The sequence below is a fragment of the Hyperoodon ampullatus genome (assembly GCF_949752795.1).
Source record: "Hyperoodon ampullatus genome assembly, chromosome: 15".
Taxonomy (NCBI): Eukaryota; Metazoa; Chordata; class Mammalia; order Artiodactyla; family Ziphiidae; genus Hyperoodon; species Hyperoodon ampullatus.
In genome coordinates, this window is record NC_136928.1 from 20,785,733 (window position 1) to 20,813,418 (window position 27,686).

Here is a 27,686-nt window from a genome sequence, read left to right on the forward strand (position 1 = left end):
CAACCCAGGCTGTACATTAGAAATACTGTAGGAGCATTTAAATAACATGTATGCCTGGGCCGCCCCCTACCACAGACCAATAAAATCAGGATCTCTGGGGTTGAGGCCCAGGTATAGGTTTATTTATAAGTATATAATAAGCTTATGGAAGTTTCTAATATGCATCCAGGATTGAGATGCATTGACCTAGTCTGTCTCCCTAATTTTAAAAATGAGGAAATGAAGACCCAGAATGTAAAGAGACTTAAAAGTCTTACAGCAGACTCTTACAGCAAATCCATAGCAGAACAGTCAATACTGTTAGCAAATTAGCAAACGAGTTTATCATGTAAGCATCATTCCTCCTCTACACAAAAATGACAGATTACAGGTTCCACTGATTTCTTCTTTCACTGATGAGCCTAAAGCTCATTTAAGCTAAATGTCACCTAAATCAAAATGCTATCTATGGGAGGGTTGAAATGAAAGAGGAAGCTCCAAATCACACCCAACCATATAAACTATTTTTACTAGGACTATAGTCCCCTATAAAAACTGTGGTAGTTTACACAATCCAGAATAAAAAGAAGGTAGTGGACAGGATGGCTCAGAAATAAAGGCATTATACTGAATTGGAAATAGTGGTGCTTGAGCAGAATGACTAATTTATAATCCCAGCTCTGCAGATTACTCACTGTGTGACCTTAAGCTGGTCCATCTGTTTCCCTGATGTTGAGTTTCTTCAAGTAGAAAATGGGGCTAGACTTGATCCTAAAGTTTACTCTAGCTTTACAATTTATCATCTTTTATGCACTGTTCCTTTTGTGCTTGCAGCAAGGAATAATTCAACTATCCAGCTTCTCAAAAGGGAGCCATTGCCTTTGTGGTCATAGAAGAAGGAAATCTCACTTTTACCTCTGTTCACAGTTCATTTTGAAGCCAGTGGTAGAAGCCAGTAAAGGCAAACGTTTAGGGTTAGGGAAAGTAGGTAACAAAATTAATGGATAGCTACATAGTTGGGTAAATGATTGCCATATTGACCATTCCACCTCTCCTGAAATGTTTTCTTTAGAGGAAGGTAGAAGCAAAAAAGGGAGGCAATAGGGAGTCACATTTCTGGCAATAATGAACTGAGGGCCAGACCAACTACCTTCTGAGGAAACTAGAGGAAAAAGGACAAAATATGTTTTGCCCAAAATATATTTTAAAAATCTGCTTGAAAGCTGGAGAGTACCCTTACAGTGAGGAATTTCTTGGCCAAGAGTCAAAAAAGAGGGAAGTTCAAGAGGATAGAACTGGTATTTGTTGCCATTTTCTCTCTGGAATACAGAGAATGTATCTGAGACTCTAAAAAGCTAAAACAGAGGTTCTGACAGACTAATTGGTCTTAGAGAATAAAATGGGAATTCAGAACCTATGAAGAAGGAGGAGCATTTGTATGTACTCAGCTATAGGTTTTTCCTTCAAAATCCTACACCTTAATCCTCAAAGGAAAGAAGTCCAGCCTAGAATTATCTCAGTTCATGATTGTTTAAATCATCAGAGACTGAGATTGCCTCTATCTCAGCTGCTCAAGAGAAGTAAATTTAAATCTTCTCTGGAGGAAATAATATTGTAAAGAGCGTTAAACTATCTCCATGATTTTTTTAAAATATAATGTCTAGCACTCAATCCAAAATAACCAAGCATATGAGTAGACAAGGAAATGTGACTGAAAACATTGGGAAAAAGATCAACAAAACATAGAGTAATAATAGGCACAAAGGGGATTCAGATAATTGATTTATCAGACAGTGACTTTATTTTTTTTTTATTTTTTAATTTTTTTTGCGGTACGTGGGCCTCTCACTGTTGTGGCCTCTCCCATTGCGGAGCACAGGCTCTGGACGCGCAGGCTCAGCGGCCATGGCTCACGGGCCCAGCCGCTCCGCGGCATGCGGGATCCTCCCGGACCGGGGCACGAACCCGCGTCCCCTGAATCGGCAGGCAGACGCTCAACCACTGCGCCACCAGGGAAGCCCCAGACAGTGACTTTAAAATAGAAATAATAACTTGTTTAAGGAAAGAAAATGGCATTGACACTTTTGGCATCCTCATGGAGATTATATAAACAAAAAATATCTAAGTGGAATATTTGAGCTAAAAATAAAGTAACTACATTTAGGATCTCATTTGATAGGTATAAAAACAGATTAGACACAGCTGAAGAGAGAAGTGATTAATTGGAAGATAGGACAGAAGGAAATAACCAGAATGAAGAACAGAGTGAAAAAAAGATGAAAAAGAAAGTGAGAAATATATGGGATAATTTCATATATATATAGTGAAAAGTTCCAGAAGGAGATGAGAGAGAAATTGGTAGAAGCAATATTTTAAGAGATAATGACTGAGAATTTCCCCAAATAGATAAAGGATATGAACTGTGACAACCCGAAGAAGATTAGATAGGGAGAGAACCAAATGAGATACCTGCTAGTAAAACCGCTAAAAGTCAAAAATACAAAGAAAAAATCTTAAACATACTCAGAGGGAAAAAGAGACTTATTTTCTTCAAAAGAGAAAAAAAACCTGGCAACTGATTTTTCAGCAAAACCAGTGGACACCATTGGTAGCTTCAAAAATTCTGAAAAAATGTAACTGAACCTAGAGCTCCATATCCTGCTAAAATATCCTTCAGAAAAAGTAGAGTTAAAACTTAGGAACTTCTTGCACTTAGGAACACTAGACAGCACTTCAGAGCTACACTTGGGGACCATTTAGAACAGCAAGATCACCAATAAAAAGCACAAAAATGTGAAAAACATGGCACTAAATAGGCTGTGAAAAAGACATTTTTTTTTACAGCATGGGAGCTGAGACGAGGAGCTGAGACGAGGGGGCAGATGAGTTTGACCTCATTTGGGAACGTGCATGCCCAACGACTCAAGTTTTTCTCCACTTTGCACATGTCTGTGAATGACTGGGACAGTGCGATGAGTACTGATAATGTGTTTATAAATTTTAGCAAGTAGTTGAGCTTGCAAATATGGAATCCCTGAATAATGAGGATCAATTGTATGTACATACATATTATAAATGGTGTCTCTGTAAATGTTTCTAATGAGGTATTTAAAAGAATAGGCCCTTATAGCAAAATGCAGCTAAAGTTTTTGTTGGAAAAAAATCCTATATTAATTTATGGAGTATTAGAAATAATAAAGTGATAGAATTGCAAGCTACTCTGGTCTTTCCTCCTTAAACAATTGCATGAATAGACCCTGAAAAAACTTGTTCATGATTAAAATTGTATGAATGATTTTGACACTGAAATCAATGTTTTAGATTTTTGAATTATTTAAAAATATTGAATAATTCCTAAGTGTTATTCTTTAAGATTCTTCTTCTTCTTTTTTTAAAAATTTAATTAATTAATATTTTATTTTTGGCTGCATTGGGTCTTCGTTGCTGCGCGTGGGCTTTCTCTAGTTGCAGCGAGCTGGGGCTACTCTTCGTTGTGGTGCGCGGGCTTCTCATTGCGGTGGCTTCTCTTGTTGCACAGCACGGGCTCTACGCGCGTGGGCTCAGTAGTTGTGGCTTGTGAGCTCTAGAACTCAGGCTCGTTGTGGCCAATGGGCTTAGTTTCTCTGCGGCACGTGGGATCTTCCTGGACCAGGGCTCAAACCTGTGTCCCCTGCATTGGCAGGCAGATTCTTAACCACTGTGCCACCACGGAGTCCCAAGATTCTTCTTCTTAAATGATGATATATCTCTAAGAAAGAAAATTGATGAATTTGATACATGTTGGATAGTAAAATATTTTTTTCTAAACTTTCACAGTGACTGTCGTGAAGAAAAAATAAGGAAGCTCACACCTGGTGAAATGGATGAAATTCGAGAAATATTATCAAGAAATCTCTATCAGATCCGTCAGCGAGTAAGAATAATTTATTTAGCAAAATATGTATTTGCCTTTGGCTAAAAATATGCCTTCAGATTAGATGCTGTCCAGTTACAGTGGCCATTGTCCCACCGTCATGCACCCTCAGCAGGCCCCACACCAGACACTTTCTTCCCTCAGACCCACCCCAGGGTCTGTCCTTTTAGGGCACTACCCTCCTCCCAGACATCTTGGTCAAGGCTCTAGGCTGGAGACCCAGGGAGCTGGGAGTTCTGCTACCAAAGGATTGGAGATAAAAAAAAAAAAAAAAAAGTGTGTTATCTAACGGTGAAGAAAGCAATTGATTGCTCTTTAAAAATTTTTTTAATGAAATAGCTTTATTGCTTAGAAGCCTTTTAAAAATGTATTTAGGGCTTCCCTGGTGGCGCAGTGGTTGAGAGTACACCTGCCGATGCAGGAGACATGGGTTCGTGCCCCGGTCCGGGAAGATCCCACATGCCACGGAGCGGCTGGGCCCGTGAGCCATGGCCGCTATGCCTGTGCGTCCGGAGCCTGTGCTCCGCAACGGGAGAGCTGCAACAGTGAGAGGCCTGCGTACGGCAAAAAAAAAAAAAAAAAAAGTATTTAACCTTCTTTGTTGTTCATGAAGTGCGATCGTTTCTTCCTTTCCTGTATCTTCTGAGTCACTTCCTTCAAACCATTTCCATTTTTAACACCTTGTTCTCATGGTTTGCTAATAATAGTTAACAGTGCATACAGTTTGCCAAGCCCCATTTCTCTGCATCGCGTGTATTACCTCTTTTAATCCTCTAACAAGTGGTGTTATTATTGTCTCCATTTTACAGATGAAGAAACTGAGGCACAGTGAGGTGAACTGGCACAGGGACACAGCAGTTGTCAGGGGTCCCAGTCACTCACATCAGGGTCATTTCTGTGGCTTCTTAGCTGGCCTCCCCACAGACCATCCCATTCCATCCGACATTACGGCTGCTCCATTCTTTTCCTCAAGCCCCATTTAACGCAGCATCCTCCTATTTAAAATGAGACAAAGCAGTCGTGGCTTTCAGGGTAAACGAACTATTCTTTCAGCCTTTGGGATCTATTTTCAAGTTCCCCTTTCTACCTCTCCCTCAGCCACCCAGACACCCACGGAGGACAGGTCTGAATTCATTCCTTGGACTGTGTTGCTCTCCCCTGTGTCTCCACTTGGAATGCCCCACTTCTTCCTGTCAGTCCATCCATATTCTCCAATTTTTAAGGTTTCCCCAACACCTTCTATGTTGTTCCCAGACCTGTCTTTGAATGGGATAGCACTTAGAGCTCCTACATGCCACGTAGTTTTAGTACTTCCTTTCATGATTTAGTATTATTTTGTTAGCTTTCAATGCCCAACTAGATAGCCAGTTCCTCAAGGCAGGAATTGAGTGCTGTTCTGCGTTACTTCTGTTTATCTCTGCTAGGTCTGATATAGTTCTGGGGATAAGGATATTCCCAAGAAGTACACGTTATTTCTATCAGAAAAATGAATTTAATTACTAAATACAATTTATTTTAGGAAGTGGATTTCTCTAGAGCTTGTAAAACTAAAAATATTATGCCCTGGACAGCCCTCGTTTGTAAATTGTATGGCTTCAAATACCAGGACATGATCATTACTGAGGGAGCCAGCAGCTTTTCTCAATTTGAAAAGAAATGTTCTTGACTTAATAGAGGGTCATGGCGCCACCAAGTGGCCCAAAGTGGTTGGTTTTTATACTAGCAATTACTATTCAATAGGGAAGGTATAAGTTGACTTGTGTTTTTCCCCAGCCACTACTGATGGGTAAATACAGACAGGGTACTTCAAGGTAGTCGAAGGTGCTTGATGATTTCGATCGTTTTCTCATTTATAAAGATCACACTTTTCAATGAAAAAAAAAAGTATTCACCGACTCTTATTAGAACATGAATTCTTATTTTTTCTTAGAGGATTTTATTTGGTTGAATCAAATACATAGTTATTGAATACATGTGTGGATATATGTATTGAATATATCTATGAATAGAACAAAGCACTATATTCCCTGCAGAAGATACAAATGAATAAAATACAGCTCCTGCTCTGACACATTTAGACAAGACCACCACCATCACCATCTTCATCATAGCTAGTAACAGTAGGTAGTATCAATTGAGCACTTCTCTGTGCCCAGCACAGTTCTAAGGGCTTCTGTGACACTGATATATCATCTCTACGAATAACTTGAAATTACTACCACTGTTACCCTTAAATTGAGATTTGGTAGAACATGAATTCGTTCAAGATTTGAAAGAACGTTAACTTCTATACTTCTTGTTTTTCCCCTCTGCACGTTCATTGTTAAGTACCTATCAGAGGTGCAAAGCCAAAGGAATGTAGTAAAGTTTTGGAATTTCCGGGCAGTGATCATCATTTTTGTAAAATGTTGCTTGTATTTTCATTTCAGACTTTGTCCTACAACCGACACAATCTGACTGCCGACACAAGTGAGAGGCAAGCCAAGGAGATCCTGATCCGTCGAAGGCACAGCCTTCGGGAAAGCATTCGTAAGGATAGCAGCTTGAATCGGGAGCACAGGGTAAGGGGGCTTCGTGGCTCTGGGACGCAGAAGGCTTCCAACAGCAAAGCCAGGATGGCCTTGGGGGGCTGATTCACAGGAATCCTGGGATGGAGTTCATCATCACGTCTTTGCAGACGTTGCTCGGACACCTATCACCTTCCAGACACTGTCTAGGCACTTGGAATACGTTGGTCAACAGAATGACAGAGCTCTTTTCCCTTGTGGAATTCACATTCTAGTGGGAGAGAAGGCCATCAGGAATGGACAGAATAATTATGTTATGTTAGACGCAGTAAGTGCTGTGGACAAAATAAACCTAAAAGGGCTGAGGAAGGAGATTGGGAGGATGGGGAAGGGTCATACAGGGTACAGTTTTAAACTGAATGGAAGGGCCAGGCTTCATTTGGAGAGTCTTGTTTGACCTTTCCAGAGAGAGGGTGCAGCCTGAAGGGGGGCTGCCATGCGTGCATGTGTGGAAACTTCTAGGAGGCCGTGTGTGTGTGTGTGCGCACGCACACGTCAGGGGAGTTTCAGGTGCGCAGCATTCTACTTGGTCCAGGGCATTGCCATAGATAAGGAAGCCACTTTAAAAGGATATTCTGATTGATTGATCAAACATAGCAGGCAGTGCATCTCATTCTCAATAATGTTCTATACTGAGCTGTCAGAGACCAAAACGGTTATGTGTGAACAATATTATTTTTTTTTACATGTGAAATGTGGCAGCATCGATTAAAAGTTAAAGAAACTAGAGACTGTGGCTTTGGAAATGCCATCAAGTTAGCTATAGTAATACTTTCTGTTCTGTCATTTTCAAGATTTGTGAAAGTAAATACAACATGCTACATTTTTCATATATCTTTCTCCCTATCCATGTAGGTTCTAAGTCTTTTTTAGTAATGCGTTTATAAGTGGGTGTTTCTGTAGCTTTTCTTTAAGAAAAGCCGGTGGTTTTCATACCTTGTTCCTAAGGGTCCCACTTTATTTCTGTTTTCCTTAGTAGTACTGATTTCCATATTTTAGGAGAGGTTTTACCTATTTTAAATAAAATGACTATTACTTGGAAATTTATTCCCCATCCCTACAGCTCCTCACCCAGTAGTTTCGGAATCCAGAGCTAAAATTTTAATTTTTAACACCAGGGTTAGGTTTGACATAGAATTCTAAGCCTGTAACATACAATAAATGACATGTGTGTCATCTAAATAAGGTTTTCTATTTTTTTTTTACAGGCTTCCACCTCAACCTCCCGATATTTATCCTTACCAAAAAATACAAAGCTTCCAGAAAAGCTACAAAAGAAAAAGAATATTTCTAATGCAGGTATTGAATACAGCTGGAGCAAAAAGACTTTAAACTTATTTATTAGTGTTTATAAAATAGAAAAATTTTCCTTCTTCTTTTTTAAGGACAATGAGTTCAGTCGTTTGCAAATCTATAATAATAATTTGGTGACCTTTTATTAGTGTTGCATCCTTTTGGAATGGAGTTCTGTGCACGTTATACGTAATTCAATCAGTTATTTGATTCTATGCGATATAGCAAAAGCAGATATCACTGTCTGTGGTTGGTGAACGGGTAAATAGAAAGTTGTCAGTCTTCAAAGGTTTAAATTTAATTCTATAATTCTTACAACATTTCTAACTTAAATGTTCATAATAATTTTAATATATTTTCATAAAGGCAACTATATAATTGACTTATGGCTGTAATTATTAAAGCTTTGACATGACGGCTAATATCTCTTCATTTGATGGTAATCTTTATGTAGATTGCAAGCCATATTGGTGTTTTGACCATTTTATGAAAATATAAAGGAAATAAAGCTGTGCATGAGATTGTACATCCTAGATCAAGACAAGAATCTTCATAATAGCAGCTAATTATTGATCTGTTTACCGTGTGCCAGACACTGAACTGAGCCCCCTGGGGCCGTTCGGATGGGCCAGGTGAGCGCACAGCTGCCGCCAGGTGGTCTCAGTTTTGACATCCAGCTCCACCACCTACTAATATCTTTTGAACCTCAGTTACTTCATGTGTAAAGTGGGTGATTATGAGGATTCAGTAGGTTAATGCATTTAAGAGTGCTTAGGACAGTGGCTGGCACATGGGAAGCTCTTCAGAATTAGCAAGAGTACACACTTGTGGACACGCGTGCTCACGGGACTTATGCACGCGCCCAGGACTCAGTTGGAGTCGGGGTGCACCCTCTGGCCTCCCTGCCCGACCCCCAGAGCCCCAGGGAGGGCACAGCAGGTGCCAGACCCACGAATGTATTGGCCAGTCGCCTGTAACACCTTCTCCCTAAAAGGCCCGCCCACGCTGTCCTTCTTTTGCTCCCTGGCAGGTGGCAACAGCAGTGACTCAGATCCAGACGTCGGGACCACCGTCCTCAATCTGCAGCCCCGAGCCAGGCGCTTCTTGCCAGAACAGTTCTCAAAGAAAGCCCCCCAGGCCTATAAAATGGAATGGAAGAACGAGGTAGATGCTGATTCCGGCCAAGGGCAGCCCTGCAGCTCCCCAGCTGCCCACAGCAAAGAGGGGGGCCCCCAGGCCCCAGGCGTGCTCTGCCAGCCCCTCCTCTCCAAAGGCCACTTTGGCTCCGTGCGGGGGGGCGACCGTATGAACGAAGGCATCCGACCCAAGGCGCCACCTAGGCTGGTCCGAAGGGCATCAGAACCTGGAAACCAGAAAGGTCGATTCGGGAGTGAGAAGCCTTAATGGAAATGGCCAAAGCAGACCTGGGGGGACCGGCCCTGCCCAGCTGTGGCTGGTTACCCAGCAACCTGACACAGCAAGGGAATCCACTTCCAACCCTCTATGCACCTACATACTGTCCTTGGGTGGTAGAGCCATGCCTTTGATCCATGGGGCGAATGCTTATCCCAAGAAGAAGAAAATCAAAGAAACAAAAGCCCCATAAAATGTCTCATATGACCTGTTGCTAGCAGTTGTATTCTTTGCAAGCCTGAAGAAAAAAAAGCCACGTGTGCCTTTATTGAACTTGAAGGACAGAACTTGAAATTTTTAACACACCCTTGTTGGTGAAAGTTTTAATATATACATATATGCCTCAGATTTTATTTATGAAAAAATATGTATATCTGTAATTAGTTTTTCAGTGAACGGCACTAAAAATACTCAGAACACCTTTCCATGGCATCCGGGGCAGCTCCTAGAGGATGGGGGGCATCAGCTCGGGGTGGAGGTGTTTCCTGATCCTGAGCTGATGCCAGTTGGTTAAGGAAGAGCACAGCACGGAGCAGAGACCCCTGAGGACGGCAACAGCCAGAGCATCTAGGCAGAACCTCATGGCCTGGCTCCCAGACTGTAGCGCCTATGAAATGATGAGAGTCAGCTGGTTTTCAATTTGTTCCTCGTTCTACTGTGTGTTTTGGGTGACATCTAGATTCCGTCTCCCCATCGTGTTTAAATGGTACAAAGAGAAGGGCTGTGTGGGTGAAACCAGCTTATGCTGTACGCCAGACTCAGAGCCAGCTTGTGATGAAGTTTGGCCTCACGTGGTGGGTGTGGAGGTGACAGGGCAGCGCCTGCACAGCTGGCTGCCGGGTTTTATATTGTGCAATACTGGGAGGAGGATGCAGGAGATCCCCTGTCACGCCCCCCTGCAGCCACCTGCTTTAGACCTTTTCTGTAGCACATTCTAGAACTTTGAATCCAGGACAGAGGCTCCAAGCAGACAAAGATAAAAGTAGGGATAAACAATATTCCAATGTTTAACCAATTGGTGAGAATTCAGGTTTTGAATTTTATGCAGGATGCACTTTGGAGAATGTGGGAGTTTTCTTTTTTTTGCACTAGTCTGTCATTTGTTACCTCTCCCCCCTCAAGAAAGTAGTAGCTCAAATTCTTCATCTAAAAATGAATTCTACTCATCTGAGTACTTTTTAAAAGTACAGCAGAAAGACAAGAAGTGGAACATAATCATTAAAGATTAATATTGGAATCTCTCAGATGATAGATTTTATTGGCCTGTCACTTTTCCCAGAAAAAAACCCTCTTTAAAACTTGACTAGAACAAGACTCAGAATTTCTGGGTTTAGATATGAGATGAAGCCACTCATGTAGTCCCTTGGATTCACATTGGAGATACAGCAAAGGAGACAAGTGACCACACACAATTGCTGGAAAAATATGAATAAATTAAACAAAGATCCGGTACTTAGAAATCCTCAGCCGTAAATCTTATCCCTTCCTTCTTTCTCCACCAGCGTGAAGTAAATCTTCTACCTTTTTTTCTCATGTTCTGAAATCTTGGAATACTGCTAGATTGTTGGGCATGAGACAGAGGGAAGGGTAAACACACAAGGTACAAGTTCAAAAAGTGCACGATTTCTTTCCCAAACTCTCCCAGGTTGACCAGTGGAAAGCAGTGTAGACGTAATTTGAAAACTACAAGTTCAGGACCCTGTGCCAAAATTCTCAATTTTAAATGGAAATATTTATATATATAAAAATATATATGTATTTCATCTGCTGGAAATAAATTAAAACTGACTTTTAATTTAGAATTTTCATTATAGGACTATGATTCATCAAGAGATGTGATGTATATTTTTGAGTTTGAAGACTAAGTTACAGTTTATGAAATCTGAAAAGGAAGGTTGAAATGTAAAATGATCTTAAAAATGAATTTCCTGGTTTTTCTTGGTGTCCTAGATTAATAAATATTAGAAGGAGTCTAACGTTCTGGAACGGAAGGAGAAAAACATGGAAATGTTTATTATGATACTTCTTGTTAAGCACGTGGACCAAATTCAGCTTTCACCAATTAAAAGTCAGGTAAAACACTTGGATGACATTGTGTAAATTTCTAAAAAGGAACACTTATGTCATTTTATCTTTATTATCAGTTTAAATTTTTCCTTATCTGTGGAATGATAAAATTGATGAAAAAGAAATTTGACTTTAGTTTTTTCTCTGTACCTTGTTTTTATGAAATTATTAATTTCTAGACACTACAGGAGAAGAGGGTATGGAGTTGAAACCCTTTAACTAAATGTCACAACAATCTAAATTTCTGCAGTACAGAAACATCCCTGCCCTTGTAAATGATTCCCTTGTTTCAAACAACACTTGATCCGGCCAAAGTTCCAATGTGACTGTGGAATTTTGATGGGTCTTTAATATTTGTTGTCAAAAAAATTGATTTGAACTATTTACAAAGTCAGGGCTTATTTCTTTATATGTGACGTTAAGGCCAATTATTGAGCAGTTCTGTCAGTTAGCAAACGATTAGAAATTGGCCCCAAAGTCTGACACTTTTTAGAAACATGTGTTTGCTGTATATGCCCCCAAACATTCAGGGTGAAATTCCCTTCGGCTTTTGCTAAGTTTTGGAGTTGGAGTGTACCGTTTTACCTGGGGTTGGGGGCATGTTTGTTTATATAAGAAGCAAGAAGCAGTTATTTATTACGTCTCAGCACATTTTGCATCTGTTGCATTGCCCAAATCATGTTTATGTTAAAACTGGTATTTCACAAACAAGTATGAGAACTATAATATTTTATTAGTTCCAAATGCATACTTTACTCTTTCAAGAGTGATTGAAGGATTTCTTTGTGCAGTTGACGTAGCTGTGACATTATCTGTTGAGGCCTTAACACTGAATATTGATTCCCTCTGTCAGCTTGAACAAGTCAGGCTCATGAATCAGAACTGTCTGGTGATCTGGGGTTTTCTGGTTCGTTTTTTTTTTCTCCACTCTTAGAGCAAAATGGGTAGTTTGCTGGGTTTTTTTTTTTTTTTTTTTATGTGAACCATTTTTTTAAAGTCTTTATTGAATTTGTTACAATATTGCTTCTGTTTTATATTTTGGTTTTTTGGCGGCAAGGCATGTGGGATCTTAGCTCCCTGACCAGGGATTGAACCCGCACCCCCTGCGTTGGAAGGCAAAGTCTTAACCACAGGACCGCCAGGGAAGTCCCAGCTTGCTGGCATTTTAAATCCCACATTTTAACCAGGCCCCTTCTTCAACCTACCTGCAAAGCAAGTGAGAGCCCCAGCTGGTAACTGCTGCCTGGCAGGGACCATAGCTCTCGTCCACGAGAAATGACAAGAAATGACAGCTCCCTTTGGAATTTTTCCCAATGTCATTCACTCCCCACGTGGCTGACACCCTCAGATGGTCGGTCAGCAGATGGTGGCCAAATACCCACATGGTTAGTTAGTTGTTGAGTGTTGTCAGTGTTCTGCTGGCACATCATTTTCCAATCCCTTTTATATTTCTAGTTTTCTACAATTCCTTTTTCAAATAAAATTCTACTTGACTACCTCTAAGAATAGTCAATAAACTCTGGGTCAGTTCTCATACCGGTCTGGTCTGGGAATGAGTTTTTCTGTGTGCAGAGTTAACCTAGCTACTGTAAATGGACGGTCACGTTTCAACCTGCATGGCGTATTGATTCTTTTGGATGGCTTGGGACCTTTCAGTCTGTCACAGAGGTTTTATGGGGACCCGTCATCCTCGTATTGTAGGGTGGAGAAAATCCCTCTGTGAGATGCCCAGCCGACTTAATTCTGGACATACTGGTGGTGACTTTTCTGATTTTCACTTCTGTAACGAAATACTTTGAATTAAATATTCAAATGTTTTTCCCCTTTTTATTTCATTGGGTCCTGCTGAGTCATAAGTATGAGTGGTAACTGAATTTCTAATTTAAACGAGGCTTTTTTTCTACTTAAATTTCTAATTTAAATGAGGCCTCCAGTTACAGTATCTGCCAAACAAATTTTATGTGTGTATGCTGACAAAGGAGCACTTCTCCGGGTTTCTGTGAAATGTCGTACAGAAGTTTAAAATATTAAGTTACATGGAAACGTTTAATTAATCACTATGGAGAAAATAATACATCACATGAAACTAGGAAAGCCCCAGAAATTCCAACTTTTTTATATTTATACATCAAAACCATTCTCATTTGTACTAAATGGGGTCACGAGAGCTGGAATTTGTGAAAGAAGAATTTTTAAGAGTATTAAAGTAGTTTCAGGGCCTTCCCTGGTGGCACAGTGGTTGAGAATCCGCCTGCCAATGCAGGGGACATGGGTTCGAGCCCTGGTCTGGGAAGATCCCACATGCCGCAGAGCAACTAAGCCTGTGCGCCACAACTACTGAGCCTGCGCTCTAGAGCCCATGAGCCACAACTACTGAGTGCATGTGCTGCAACTACGGAAGCCCACGTGCCTACAGCCCGTGCTCCACAACGAGAGAAGCCACTGCAACGAAGAGTAGCCCCCGCTCTCCACAACTAGAGAAAGCCCGCGCGCAGCAACAAGCACCCAACACAGCCCAAAATAAATAAATAAATTTATAAAAAAAAAAAGTTTCGGATACCTATATATCTCAAAGTAGGCTAGCACTGCTACTGCATTAGGGAACCTGATTACAGGAATAAAGATTATAACTGGTCCATTAATTTTCTATATGTAAACAGGCCCTGGCCAAGGACTCAAAGATAACGTCTGCTCTGAAACATTAACTGCTGCTTCTCAAGCCAGTCCGAACAAAAAACATGAGGTTAATACTGACCTTTGTCTTACCCGATGATTTTAAAGGTTATGCAGAGGTACGTATCAACCCACCAAATTTTAGGTTTTCACGATCACAGTTTTTGGCACCTGACAAAACTGTTTACATATTATATTTGCTACCTTAATTACCTCTTACTGTCTGTGAGAGGTAATTACCTCTTACTTAACCTTTAGCTAGAAAGTTATTTTGAACAGCAGTTCCAACTTGGCATGTTTCAGTGTGTCATTTATTCCAAAGAGATGGTGTAGTGAAGGTGATTTGAAGGTGATGGGAGAAAATGCTCACCCTTGTCAGTGACATCACTGCCTGGCACTGTTAGAAGTGGGACTTCAGGACGCCCAGGCCTGTGCTTCAGCCCAGAGCACAGATGAAGGCAAACGCAGAACCTGCACCCAGCTGCGTGCACACAGACCCACAAGGCCAAAAGCCCCACGGTCAGCAACTGAATGCTTATTACATTAGGCTCGTTTCAGATATTTCACACGGTTTCAACCTCATGAAAGCAAACTCAGGATGGGTTTGGTAGGGGAGGTAGCACAGGAAGAAGCAATTCTCAGTCTGGATGAGAACCTGAGTCCCAGCTATTCAAAATGGAACAGAGATTCTCTGAGAAGCCCCAAGAAAGGTTGTGTCCCATTCCACGATGTGACTTGCAACTATTAATATTAATAGCTTTACTTTTTTTCCCCAGTGTGCTTTGGGAAAAGAAGTTTTATTTATCAAAATGTTGTACAGTTTAAGAGTGATCAAAACACAATTCTTTTTTCTAACAAGATTCTTACAGCCCACTTTTATACTATATATTATTAGTAATTAACACTCTTTAATGTTTATAATTATCTTTTCCCCTTGAGGAACAATGCCAACTGTTTGAGTATCCATTTTCAAAATAAGAATCAGCACAATTTCTTACAATGTATTGAATCAAGAAAATAGTAGAAATTTTAAAATTTTTATTTTCACAGACAGCTATTTGTAAAATGGTGAGTTTAGATGATGTTTGAGAAAAACAGATTTAAAGTAAAATGATGTTTTAAAGTAAGTATTTATGCACCTGATTAATTAGAAACAAATCCTTCTGTGATGACATGTTTTCCTGAAACTATCTGCTCACCATGAGTATAGAATAAATTTCAGATTATGTATATATTTGGTGTTGATTTACAAGCCAAAGGCTTGTTGTTTTTACTATTAAGATGTGTGTTAGCATATAAAAGGCTAAAATTTAAAGCACTGATTCAGGACCCTGAAATCAATAAATAAGATGTGTGTTAGCATATAAAAGGCTAAAATTTAAAGCACTGATTCAGGACCCTGAAATCAATAAATATACATAAGGACACAACAATAGCTTCTAAAAGTTACAATTTATTAGAATAAATAATACTTCATTACAATTTTAAAGGAATTTTACTATTAAAAAATCATTACCATATAACTGGCAAATTCTTCAGGAAAAAAAATCAGGGATGAAAAATGTTTTTTCAGCCCATCACCCTGTTCCATTGTATATCATCCTGGCTAGACATGCAGGAACCTTATTTCAGAGACTTCTTAAAAGCTGGCTCCTAGGGGCACAGGGCTTATGGAGCATCTCCGGGCTGGCTTCTAAAGTGCATTCCAAATAAAAAGCTGTTCTCTCACAGCAGTTGCCCAAATGCCTAAAATTTTCGCTCGAGTGGGCTGCCTCTCCTCCCAACAGATTTCTCCATCTTACAGAAGTGTCCTCAGGATAAGACGCCTTCTTAATGTTCTTTAAGGTCCCATAAATGCCCACAGGTGTTCCCCGCCAGGTAACACAGGAAGGGCACGGCGTGCTCAACACTCAGGATGAGCCTCTCACCCGGCCGAGCTCCACCAGACCAGACACCTGGGCGGTACTCACAGTCCCTCCCGGGGCCTCCCTGAGGCCTTTGGGACTCCCCCACCCACCCCGTCCCCGTCCCCGTCCCCAGTCCCACGCCTACCTCTCCCTCTGCTCCTCTGGATTACTGCCCCAGACTGCTCCTTTCCCGGCCTTCCGTGGGTCCTCCTCGCTACAGTCACAGTGGGCTTTCTGAAATGTAAAGGTCCTCGGAGCACTGTCCAGCGTGAATGGCTGGGGCTCCCTGCCATCTGTCGGCACGCGAGGTCACCCTGAGCATGGTGGGTGAGCCCTTTGTGATCTAAGCCCTGGATGCTCAGCTCTGGGCGTGCCCTGAGCACCTGGGGCCCCCGAGGTCTAGGGCAGGCTCTGGGCATCAGGTGACTCTAACGTGCATCCAGGGCACAGCATCCCTCATTCTAGCCCCTTCCCCTTGCTCCAGGATAACTCGCCAGACCTCAGGTTCCAGGAGGCCACAGGGCACTGGGTGTGGAGCCGTGCAGCCGTCACTGCCACGCCAGGCATACCCAGCTCCCTTTCTGCTCTTTGCTCATCCCTCTGGGCACAAGCAGAGATGCAGCTTCCACTGTGGAAAAGGTCAAGTCTTCAAGAACCCCAAGCCCCAGGCTGCTTCAGAGCACGTACCAGCTGTGGCTGACACAGTGTTGGAAAGGATGCCATTTCCTTTATGAACTTTTCAGGCAAGTTCAATGCCTCTAAAGTAAGAGTCCATGTAATAGTATTGGGTTAGCCAAAAAGTTCCCATAAGATGGTATGGAAAAAACCCGAACGAACTTTTTGGCCAGCCCAAGTTGAACCAGATGTAACTTCAGATATTTTTGACTTACAAAATGAGCAATTTCATGTGGCTTAACCTAACGCATTGCAAAAGAGTACAGAAGTTACTCAAGAGAATTAAAAAAAAAAAAAACCCACAAAGTTTGAGCAGACCTGGTGGATGCTAAGTGCTCGGTGGACACCAGCTGCTGGTGTTAACAGTTCTCACTGCTGTTGTCATTATTCGGTCTTTACATAAAGTCTAATCAGAGAGGCACTGCCGAGCGGGGATAGGCTGTCTGACTGATTCTGAATGAAAACCCAGGCACAGGGTGAGAACTCACCCACAGGGACTCTAGCCAGGGCAAACAGGAACACGTTGGTAGCTGCTCCAAGAATATGATAGCCCAGGGCACTGCACAGGATGCACACCAGCAAGGAAGACCGTCTTCCGACATCACTCCAGCAGCCCTGAGGAAGCAGGGAGAACAGAAAGCCTGTGATTTCCTGTAAGTAACCATACCACCCCGGAAATACCCCCAAAACGTGACCCGGTGGGAAACATCGGGGGACTGGGTTTCAGATCCTGAGATCAATTCTGTTATGCCTTTTGACACAGTAAGTTATTTTCTCTAATCTTTCACATGCTGAGTGGGAAAACACAACATAGTTTTTTTAATCACCCAGAAGTCTAAGATACCAAAGAAAGCATCTGTGATCATCTGACAGCAAACAGTGGCTGGAGGGATGGGGAAAGATAATTTTTAAAGCCTCATTGTGTCTTCCTTCTCAGGGCTTTATGCAACTTAACTCCTTAGTAACCACAGTCACCGTTTAGGACTTTAGAAGATACGGAAAAACAAAATGAATATAAAAATACCTCATAGGGGCTTCCCTGGTGGCACAGTGGTTGAGAATCTGCCTGCTAATGCAGGGGACATGGGTTCGAGACCTGGTCTGGGAGGATCCCCCATGCCCCGGAGCAACTAGGCCTGTGAGCCACAACTACTGAGCCTGCGCGTCTGGAGCCTGTACTCCACAGCAAGAGAGGCCACGACAGTGAGAGGCCTGTGCACCGCGATGAAGAGTGGCCCCCATTTGCCACAACTAGAGAAAGCCCTCGCACAGAAACGAAGACCCAACACAACAAAAATAAATAAATTAATAAACTCCTACCCCCAACATCTTGTTAAAAAAAAACAAAAAAACCCTCATAATCCCAAATCTACATACGTTTCTAACAAAACGACCACACTGCACACATTTTGTAGCTTGCTTTTCCACTTAACATCTTGATCATCATTCCATGTCATTAAGAACTTGCCTTTATCTTTCCTCAATTTTCATTTCAATGGGATTTTAGAAATTCTCCACTCTTTTGACCTGGGAGAGGTCACTGGCCTCTGTTCATAGGGCAGTGATGTAATCCGGGAGCTACGCCCTGGGCCCTGGGCCAGGCTGTCCGGGTTCAGCTCCAAACTCTCATCAGTCCACATACTGCACGTATATCAGTCAATATAATTACACACAGAGGCACATCTCTGAGCTCAGCTTCTCTATTGTAAAGTAGCAGTAATCATAATATCTGCCTCGGAGATTCCTCTCCCCCGTCAACACTTGCTATGTGCTTTATGCAAAAAAATGAATCATTAAAAACCCATAACCCCCAGACTGGTGGTTAAGACTGGTTATTATGAGGATTAAATGTTATAATGTGCTTAGAACAGGGCCTGACACATCATAAGTACTTGATAAATACTAGTCACTTTATTAAAATGCATATAGTAAAAAATATTAGACTAATCTGATTTAGCAGATCTTTTCTTTGCAAAGATTTGTTTTTAAAATTAAAAATTTTTATGAAACTTTTAATTAAAATATGTATTTACAAAAGTAGTGGTTAAAGAAGACATTTTAAGTAGGTATTCCTCTATCTGAAGGTTTTCTAAGGAAGGTTCTCATTAAATTACAGCTATGAGATACATGAAATGTGCTTTGTAAGCACCAACATAAAAAAGCAAAGGATCAATTTGAAAAAGAGGGTTGGGCCATAGCTGGCAATAAAAATTCATAAAGTGCTGCTGTGTTCCAGGTGCGCTGGTAAGTCCTGCTGATAAACATAAATAAACAAATCAAGCCTGGTCTTTATTCTCAGGGAGGATGGAGTCCAGTAGGAGAAAGGCACTTGAGTAATTAAAATACACTGTGATTTAACTGACCAAATATATACACACATATCAAGTATTCTGGTAGTGAGTTTCCAAAGAAAACAGAAAGGACATTTATTAAGATGTATCCTAAATTCTTTTCTCACAAGAAAGAATATGAAATATGACATGTCACCCTACAAGCAAATGCGTTAGTTTCGTATATAATCCGATACACATCTATTAAGGCAGTGACAGGTGGCGTGTAGGGAAACAGTAATATGTGCTTAGAGTTTAGATACTGAGATTAGGGGATTTCGTCAAATTATTTAAACTTTGTAAGTCTTAATTTCCTCCTACATAAAAGGGAGGCACCCAAATAATTTCCTGGGTCACTGTAAGGATTAAATGAAAATATGACTATTACTGTTAGGCCACTTTAAAACATGAAAGACTTCCACAAAGAAATAATCAGGGAGTAACTGGTTATTTAAGAACTCGTGAAGGGATCTGACTGAATTCCTCTATTTTAAAGTATATTTTAGGGACTTCTCTGGTGGTGCAGTGGTTAAGAACCTGCCTGCCAATGCTGGGGACACGGGTTCGAGCCCTGGTCCGGGAAGATCCCACATGCCGTGGAGCAACTAAGCCCGCGTGCCACAACTACTGAGCCTGAGCTCTAGAGCCCGTGAGCCACAACTACTGAAGCCCACGCGCCTAGAGCCCATGCTCCACAACAAGAGAAGCCACCACAATGAGAAGCCCGCGCACTGCAACGAAGAGTAGCCCCCGCTCGCTGCAACTAGAGAAAGCCCACGCGCAGCAACGAAGACCCAACACAGCCGAAAATAAATAAACAAATAAATTCATTAACAAAAACAAATGATAAAATATATTTTACACATGAGCCACTCTTCGGAAACACACTGTTGTATGTACATGGTGTTCACTCACTGTGAGACCAGCTATTTAGACCAAGGTCACAGCTGATCAATCCCTGGGACAAAACTGACCATTCTGTTTGTACTGCACGAATGACTGGACGCCGAGGCCTCAGGACCAGCATGGTGCAGTGGAGGGCACACAGGAGCAGGGAAGAAGGGGCACATCAGTGAGAGGTGCTGAACTGCAAACTACTGCGTGGTCAGAAGTGGCAGTGGCGAGATCAGCTCTGGATCTTTCTACCGCCTGCGGTCGGCGTACAACCCACCACTCCCAGTGGCTCCTCCGTCTATACACTTAAGTTTTATAACTGATAAGCCACGTAGTTCAAAAAGGCCCAACTTCAAATAGAATCCTTAGATCTGAATGGATTTGATGATTGTCAATTAATTGAAACAAAACTGGTAATAACTTCTGTTTACATTCTTTTCTCCTAGTAAAAAGTTGGCAGGAATCATGGGAAAAACATGTTACAATTTAAAAAGTGGGCTCTCATTCTGACTCAGCGAGGTCCTTTCAGATCCAGCCACGCAATCTCTTCAGGCCTATGTCTTCTCAGAGGTCAACTGAGGGAAAGAGATGACTGAGGGATCCTTCTTGAAATAAGGGCACTGCAAGTCCTCACCATCTGCACACTTCCTTTTTGGTAAACCTCAAACCCCTATTTTACTACAGCCATGATGGGTGGCCTCAGAGGCGTAGGGTTATACTTTCAAGATGTGTTGCCAGGTGGAAGAGGACTTACCACCAATGTGCTGGAAAAGAACTGCAAAACGCCACAGGAGTAGCCTGTAAAAAACGTAAGTAACATCTATAAAATCAGCTAGACCCACCACAAAAATGGATGAAATTAACAGAAAAACATTAGGGAAAAAAGACCATTTTTAAAAAGTAAATTACCCCATAATAATTTTTCAGATGGAAGAGTAAAGTAATATAATTTTTAGTAAAAGTCCTTCAGAATAAAATTGAGGGAAAGCAGGAGAGAGACTGGAGGCAAAGGTCACCCTTAGGGACCTTGAGAGAGTCCTTCTCATCCTGCGTGAGGCAAGAAGTCATGACTTCTCCATGATTATAACATTAGGCCACAGGTTCCCGCAGGCAGGAGTCCAGGCCTAACCAGCTCCCTGGAGAGGCTCAATAAGTACCTGTGACGTCACAGGCGGTGGGGGGCATGGGGGTGATGCTATACCCGGAAACCTCTCTGAACATATGTAGTCTAGGAAAAGATGAACTACATTTGCTCCAGGGTCGTACTTTGAAATAGTCTGAAAATTCATTTTATCCCCTTTTCAGTTCACCATTGGATATTACTTAGCTAAAAGACTCATGTGTTGTCAGGTACTCAGTTCAGGGAGGTTGAAAATCAGTGCTCTGACAATGTGCAGGACTGCTCACCTACTATTCCAGCAACTGCTGGACTCGCTCCAAGAGACTTGACATGAAGGCTCAGTAAAGGGACGACCATGCTTACACCAAACAAATCCTAAGCAACAAAACGCTCATTAACGCAAATTGGAAGCTGAGGCCTGGGTGTTTTTAAAGTGGTGATCCTAATTATAAACTGATTTAAAAAACCCCACAGTATCTAAAATTTTGAGCAAACAAGAACTCAAAATTGTATTCTACAGGAAGCTATACTCATCAAGTTCAAGGAATCAAGGAATCCAAATACAATGTGTAACAATAGTTGCCACCTGTAAATGCCTGGATCGCCCTGACGGAGAATCCATTTTAACTTTAGCTTCTTTGTCACTGATCCTTAATATTCAAGGAGCATGTGCTACATGCATTCCTCAAATTTAAAAAATGGGGAGTAATGAAATGAGCAAAGAGGGAGGGATAATGTGTATTTCTGAGCAAAGCAGCACCTGTTAAATAATGTGAAATTCCTCCCGGAGTCAAGGAAGGAGACCCATGTGCCGTCTATAGCCTGACGAGGTAAGACCTGAAGGGAAAGTCTCAGTACAGCAGAAAGGAGAGAGAAGGCTGGTGTACTAGGGGATGGCCTGCTGTTCTTCACTAAGGCACAGAAGGCGCATGGGCTCTGGGGTCAGAGGTTTTCAATTCCAGCTCCATCACTTACTAAGCATGTGCCCTTAGAAAGTTATTTCATGTTACCAGTGTCCGTGCTGTCATCTGTAAACAATGGGGATAACAGTACCTGCCTGGTAGAAACGGGATGAACATTAAGAGACATGATGGCTAAGAGAGGTCTGACACAGCAGAAGTGGAAATGTGTTCTCTTTCCTTCAATTCTGGGGTAAGTACTGATCGTTTTGGCTAATACTCTGAGTTAGTAGAAAGACATTTTTTCCTTTAAGTTTTGTTTTCCTTCCTCTGTCACTTGGTTACCTGCTACAACCGGTTCAGGAGAGGAAAAACACATCTTGCACACACACAGAGAGTTTTCTTTATATTCAACCCAAATTCCTTTTCCTGTAATCCTGGTTAAATAGAAATATGTTTTTTCTTCCACAATCCTTTGTTTCCTTCTCTTGGTGGCTGCACATTAACCTAACATAGAAACACGAACTTCCAAATACGCTTCTTAGGGGCCCTTTTCCATGGTTACAGCTTTAGATGGCCATATACTTAATATCCAGTGACCTTAAATAGCTGACACATTTATAATACCAGAACCATGGCTCATTATTTCAATTTTAAGATTACTTAAAACTTCCTCTGTTTCTGAGCCAATTTCTTCTGGGCTTTACTATCAGCTTTGCCCCATCAGCCTGCTGGTGTTTTATATGATTTATAAGACTCAAAATACATCAGCTAGCTGTTGAGTTTTCTGAATTTTTCAGAAAAGGAAACTCAATTGTCCAACAAGATTTTTTTTTCCAAAAAAATTCCCAGTACCACTTGTCATTTATTTCAAATGATTATTCTAAATAAGAAGGGGAGAGGAAGCTGTAAGTAGTCAGGCTGAAATCTATAGGAGGTAAATACGAAAACAGCAACTCATGATAGACTTACTTTAACACTTAGTGAGCCTGAAAAATACTACCTTTCTCTAGCCGGCTGCTAGCTCTTTCCTCTCAGGAAGTTCTGTTTTAAAATTGACTTCTCCATAACTATAAAAGGCAACTTCTCCCTTCTTCTGAAGCCATAGCTTCTTCAAAACCACTCTCTTTTGAGTGCACTTCAAATCTGGCAACTGGTCATGTGCTTATAACCATTTATAAGGAAATCAGGTGAGAGGGGACCACTTAAACCTTTCTTGGGGAACATCTACCTCTCTCAGTGATATCTGATGAATACATTCTAAAGTTTCAGGACCCTTTTCAGGGTAAGGAACCCAAACATTTCTTGATTAGTGGATTATCTTTTTTAAAAAAAAAGAATTATTACCTGACTAAAGCTGATTAAATGGAATCTAAATCTCTCCGGGCACCTGGAGGAAAGAAAGGACTGCAATCATAGATCTTAGCATCATCTTAGGATGCTAACCAAAAAGTACCTGGAGGGTCATCTTAGTCTTCCTTCCTGAACAAATTAAAACCTGGAAATACAGATAAGAGCTAAAAACAAAACATTTTGGCAAATACTTTAATCTTATTCCTTTCCTCTCCCAATTGGAAACCATCTTCCTAAAAGTCTTAGGGGTCTTTACATCCCTAGGTATATTAAAAATAACAACTAAATTATGTATAATATTCCTTAGATGTTAGCTAACAAAAAGCCTTTAGATTCTTCAAGGATATCCAAAGTGGCACATATTTTAATTGTTTACAACGTTTTCCATTAAAAAATTCCCTATTCTCTTTTAACTCTGGGAAATCTTACATTTTCTCCTTAAGATATTAGAGACCTACTGCTTCTTTCTAATTATTAAAATTATTAAAACTTTCCATCAGGCTTGCTAGATTAGACTGTGCCATGTGCACAGCATGTAGCCAACATACGAGAAGCTTGGAATATTCAAATCTGTATCGGAAGGCCATAGTGAATGATCTGCAAATTTATTTTTAAAATCTCAAACTATTTTGCATTCTCGTCATGTTGGTCTCCAAAACTCTCTGAACCCTGGTCTGGACTTTCCAGGTAAGGGTCCAAATCCTTTTCCTCTGGCAGAGCCAGATTCCAGTACCATCTGAGTTAGGGTGGTCCCTATCCCCTACCAGAGCATGGATGACACAGAACTCCCTTTCCAAATTTGAAGAACCACCCACAGTGGACGTTTCTGAATTCTGGGTGACTGGATTGGAAGGCTGGAGAGGCACCACATCCTGAGACTGAACTAGGATTAAAGAAATGGGATCAGAAGGAGAGCCAGGCTCTGAACCCAAGCACTGAGCCTGGGGTGGGGTCTGCCACGGTAACTGGAGACACAGATCCTGGTGCAAACGTTGCCTTCCCTGGGTGTCTCAGGGTTCTGTGTCTAAGGGATTTGATGAATATGCTTTCATCGTTGTCTTAACAACTACTAACTCAACATTAAACTTTACAGACTGTTGAACACCTTGCACTGAGGATGGGGAAGGAGGCTGTCTCCCCACTCCTCTCCTAGCTAAGCACAGCTCAGCATCCTAACTCGAGTCAGGCATCAGACTGGGGAGTTGTGATCTTCACCTGCATCTGGGCAGAAAACAGTAATTCCTCTTTGCCAGGACCCAGTGCCCTTGGGGACCATCTTCAAGGCCTCAGAAGGCAGCCTTCTCCCGTTGACACTTAAACCTGACCAGCTCCTTTTGTCTTCAAGATAAAGTCCCAGGCCCAGCAAAGAGGAAATCCTCCTGGGTCCTTGTCCCAAGGCTGCCCTAACCCGGATTAGCTCACAACCAGGGCAACTGAACCAGGCCTAGACTTGGGGAAAGAGGGGTGAAGAGGCACATGTAGGGTTCCCTCATATAATGGCACAGGAATTACCAATACAAGCTTAGTTTTAGTTAGTAATACTGCAAGGTCTTCCCGGTTGGGAATGTGTATTACAGTGCCTGGAGCTCCATAACCCCTACCCCATAACAGGTTTTCAGAAATTCCATGAATAAATGGAGGGCCAGCTGGCTGGATGGCTTACCCTACCATACACTCAGTTTTCTAATCTTCCCATTCTACGTGGGAAATTAATAACTGTCCTTATTAAACCAGGACGCGCACACAAATCGTAACAAAACCGAACCTGCCTTGTGCAATATATAAACAGTTTGTCGAAAGGCAGATGTGTATAATTCACTGTGGTTTGCATTTTTAAGCATTCCAGTCTACCAGGAACCCTAAGGAAAATGTACCTAATTCTGCCCAAGCGGGGTGATCAACAGAACTTCCCCACCTGGCCTGGTAAAAAGGACGTATGTGTTCCTACCGTTCCCGCAGCTACTGCACAGCTGGGCTTCCCCAAGCTTGCCCGGAGCGCCCCTGCTGTCCAGGCTGCAGGTGATGCACCTCCCACAGGATCTAACACCCAGGGTCACCCTCGAGCGCGACTCGGTCACCGAGTCACACCTGAAGCTGGTGCTGGAGCATCTTAAACAGCGGGGCTGCGACTGGGGGGCGCGAACTGGGCCCAGCGCAGGCGCGAAGGGCAGGCCTCATTTGTGGTCAGGTGCAGAGGTAAGGGGGTTACGGGGCAAGAGCGGGACTGAGAGGTAGGGAGGCATCACCAGGCAGACCGCTGCAAGGAAAAGCAGCCTTGATCGGGTTCCAGGTCGCGGACGCAGCCGGCACTTCGCGCCCAGCCCCGCACGCACTCACCAGGAATCCCACCAGGTAGAGACAAAGCAGGAAGCGGCGGGCTCCGACGGTACCGGGGCCGGGAGCCCCCGCCTGGGTCCCTGTCCTGGGTTTCTGCCGCGGCCACGGTGGTGCCGAGGCCAGGTTCCGGTCCGGAGCCCTGCTGCCTCAGCCCCAGCGTTCCTTACGCGAACACGCGCCGGGGGCTGCGCTCACGTGACAGGCCCGCGGCGCTGGCCCCGCCCCTAGGCGGAAGCGAGTGGCTGCGCCTGCGCAGAGCTGAACGCCGCGGGCGGCCCTTCTTGGGCTGTGCTTCCTAAGCAGGCGCGGCGGGGGAGTCTGTACGGGTTACCGCTGGTTCGCGTCCCGCCCGGGGAGAGGACGTGTGTGCACGACGCGCTGGTTTTGTGACGGTGATGATGAAGCTCTACGTATCCTGGGGAGCCCGCCGCCCATGCTATTGGAGGGCTGGAGGTAATTGAGAGGTAATTGAGATGATGAGTTTCACCTGAGGAGTGGTAGGGGTGGGCCTAGGTGGTAGCGCCGGCTTCGGTGGGAAGATGCGCAGACCGAGGGCCCTAGTTGGCTGTGACTGACCTGTAGAAAGTTCCTTTGGCCCCTCCCGGTTTCGGTTTGCCCCCTTGAAACACAGGAGGGCGTAGTGTGGACCAGGCTCCTGGAGCTGTGAGGGTTCCACAAGAGCTGCGAGCGCTTTCTCTGGGGCCCGCGACGGCCCCAGAATCTGGAACATTCGCTGTCCTTTTGGCAAGTTGGAGCCGACTGGTTTTGAGGTTTTCCATCGCAAGAGGGTAGGGCTTCCACCAGGGGCGTAACAAAGGTTCTACTGAGAGGGGAGGAGACTGTTACATGGACGTTTGGGCCTCCAGATGCCACCAACCCGTCAGGAAGCAAAAGGGGTACCTCTCCTGGCTGGAGTGATGGGGCCTGGTTAGCGAGGAGAAATTGGGTGACGTACAGTGGAGTGAGGAAGGACTTTATGTGGAAAATTCCAGAAACATAGAAACAAAAAAAGATAGAACTCTGGAAGAATCAGTTCCTGAACTCGCGAAGGTAGAGTTTCATCCTTGTATGAGGTAAAGACCCTTGACCAGCTTATGTTTAGGCTGAGGGCAAGTGAAGGAAGAAATAAGTAGGAAAAAAAAAGAAAAAAAATCTTAGTTTTGGAATCAGTGTCTCTTGTTATTCCTATAATAGCTGTTTCCAGGAATAAGTTGATTAAGGGACACTTAATTTCAAGCTTCATTTATAGGTATGAAATTTTATATGTTAATTGTCATGCTGTTGTCAATTTGAATTAGGTCATTAACATTACTACTGTTTCTGAAATCTCTAGAAAAGTTTTCTCTAGATAAAGAACCTTGGCCAAAAAAAAAAAAAAAAGAAGAAATAGGTAGCAAAAGAAGGAAGCCATAGATATCAGCTAGGACCTTGGGCCCGGGCCCAGTACAGAAGTGAGGACTTGTAGAAGCTTTGCATATTTTCTTTCTGTTATACATGTGGGTGTTCGCATATGCTAATCTTCTTCTGTCTTCTTCCAAGTGTAATTTTACATACAAGCAGTTGGAGCCTAACTTGACAATTTAGTCTTTAGGTAACAGAAAATGTAGTAAGACTGACTGAATTTGAGGAGTAATTGAGTAATGTATAGAGCCAGAATGGGTGCAACGACTGTTGAGACTTTTTTTCTTTTGTTAGGTGGAAAAATAGAATTGTTTTATGAAAATTGAAATGTGAACAGAAGGATGCATTTGGAAGCTGAGTACAAATGGATTGTGCCAGTTTTCAGTTTATTGCTCTTAGCTTCAAATACACGCATTATTGCCCTGCTGTGGGATCCGGGAGCTGGACCCTGTAAACATATCTCCTTTGCTAGGTGGCATGATGTTAAACTCTGGCAATAGACCGTGCTGAGGGACACTGCATGGGGAAGGAGCTTCTCTTTCAGACTAACGTGCTTTGTGTGGCTGCCATGAGAATGTGAGACACTTAGTGTTCCTTAGCCCCCAGTAAGGTTCAGTGGCACCCATACAGGCGGCAAGTTCAGTGGGCATCCCAGCTGGTTTCCAGGGGAACCTCCCAGGTGCCCCAGCAGGTAACTTCCTGGCCATTTCCATAGGCACCCCTCTGGTGGCTTCCCAGTGAGTTTCATCAGTTTCCCAGCTGAATGCAGTAGGCAAGCACAAGGTATAAAAGACATCTGTATTTGATAGAAAGATATAAAATTGTCCCTATTCATAAACCACATGGTCATCTATGTAGAAAACAC

The 27,686-nt window shown here is 42.6% G+C and overlaps 2 protein-coding genes across 2 annotated transcripts in view; one reads left to right on the forward strand and one right to left on the reverse strand.

Annotated features, from left to right (window-relative positions):
* The window catches only part of SLC9A2 (solute carrier family 9 member A2), a gene marked incomplete at its 5' end in the record, with an annotated part of 87,311 nt that extends 77,941 nt beyond the window's left edge, over positions 1–9,370 (forward strand). The window contains 4 exons of the mRNA XM_079720503.1: positions 3,796–3,892; positions 6,322–6,453; positions 7,668–7,758; positions 8,783–9,370. Of these exons, the coding sequence (XP_079576629.1) occupies positions 3,796–3,892; positions 6,322–6,453; positions 7,668–7,758; positions 8,783–9,156 (694 nt within the window). The 3' untranslated portion in view covers positions 9,157–9,370. The remainder of the gene's footprint in view (positions 1–3,795; positions 3,893–6,321; positions 6,454–7,667; positions 7,759–8,782) is intronic.
* A 6,583-nt stretch (positions 9,371–15,953) lies between these two features.
* On the reverse strand, positions 15,954–26,199 carry MFSD9 (major facilitator superfamily domain containing 9; the record flags this gene model as incomplete). The annotated part of the gene is made up of 6 exons (XM_079720644.1): positions 15,954–16,105; positions 16,976–17,102; positions 20,466–20,509; positions 21,119–21,206; positions 25,421–25,562; positions 25,997–26,199. The coding sequence occupies 6 exons, from the start codon at positions 26,197–26,199 to the stop codon at positions 15,954–15,956; spliced, it is 756 nt and encodes a 251-aa protein (XP_079576770.1).
* Between the last annotated feature and the right edge of the window lie 1,487 nt (positions 26,200–27,686).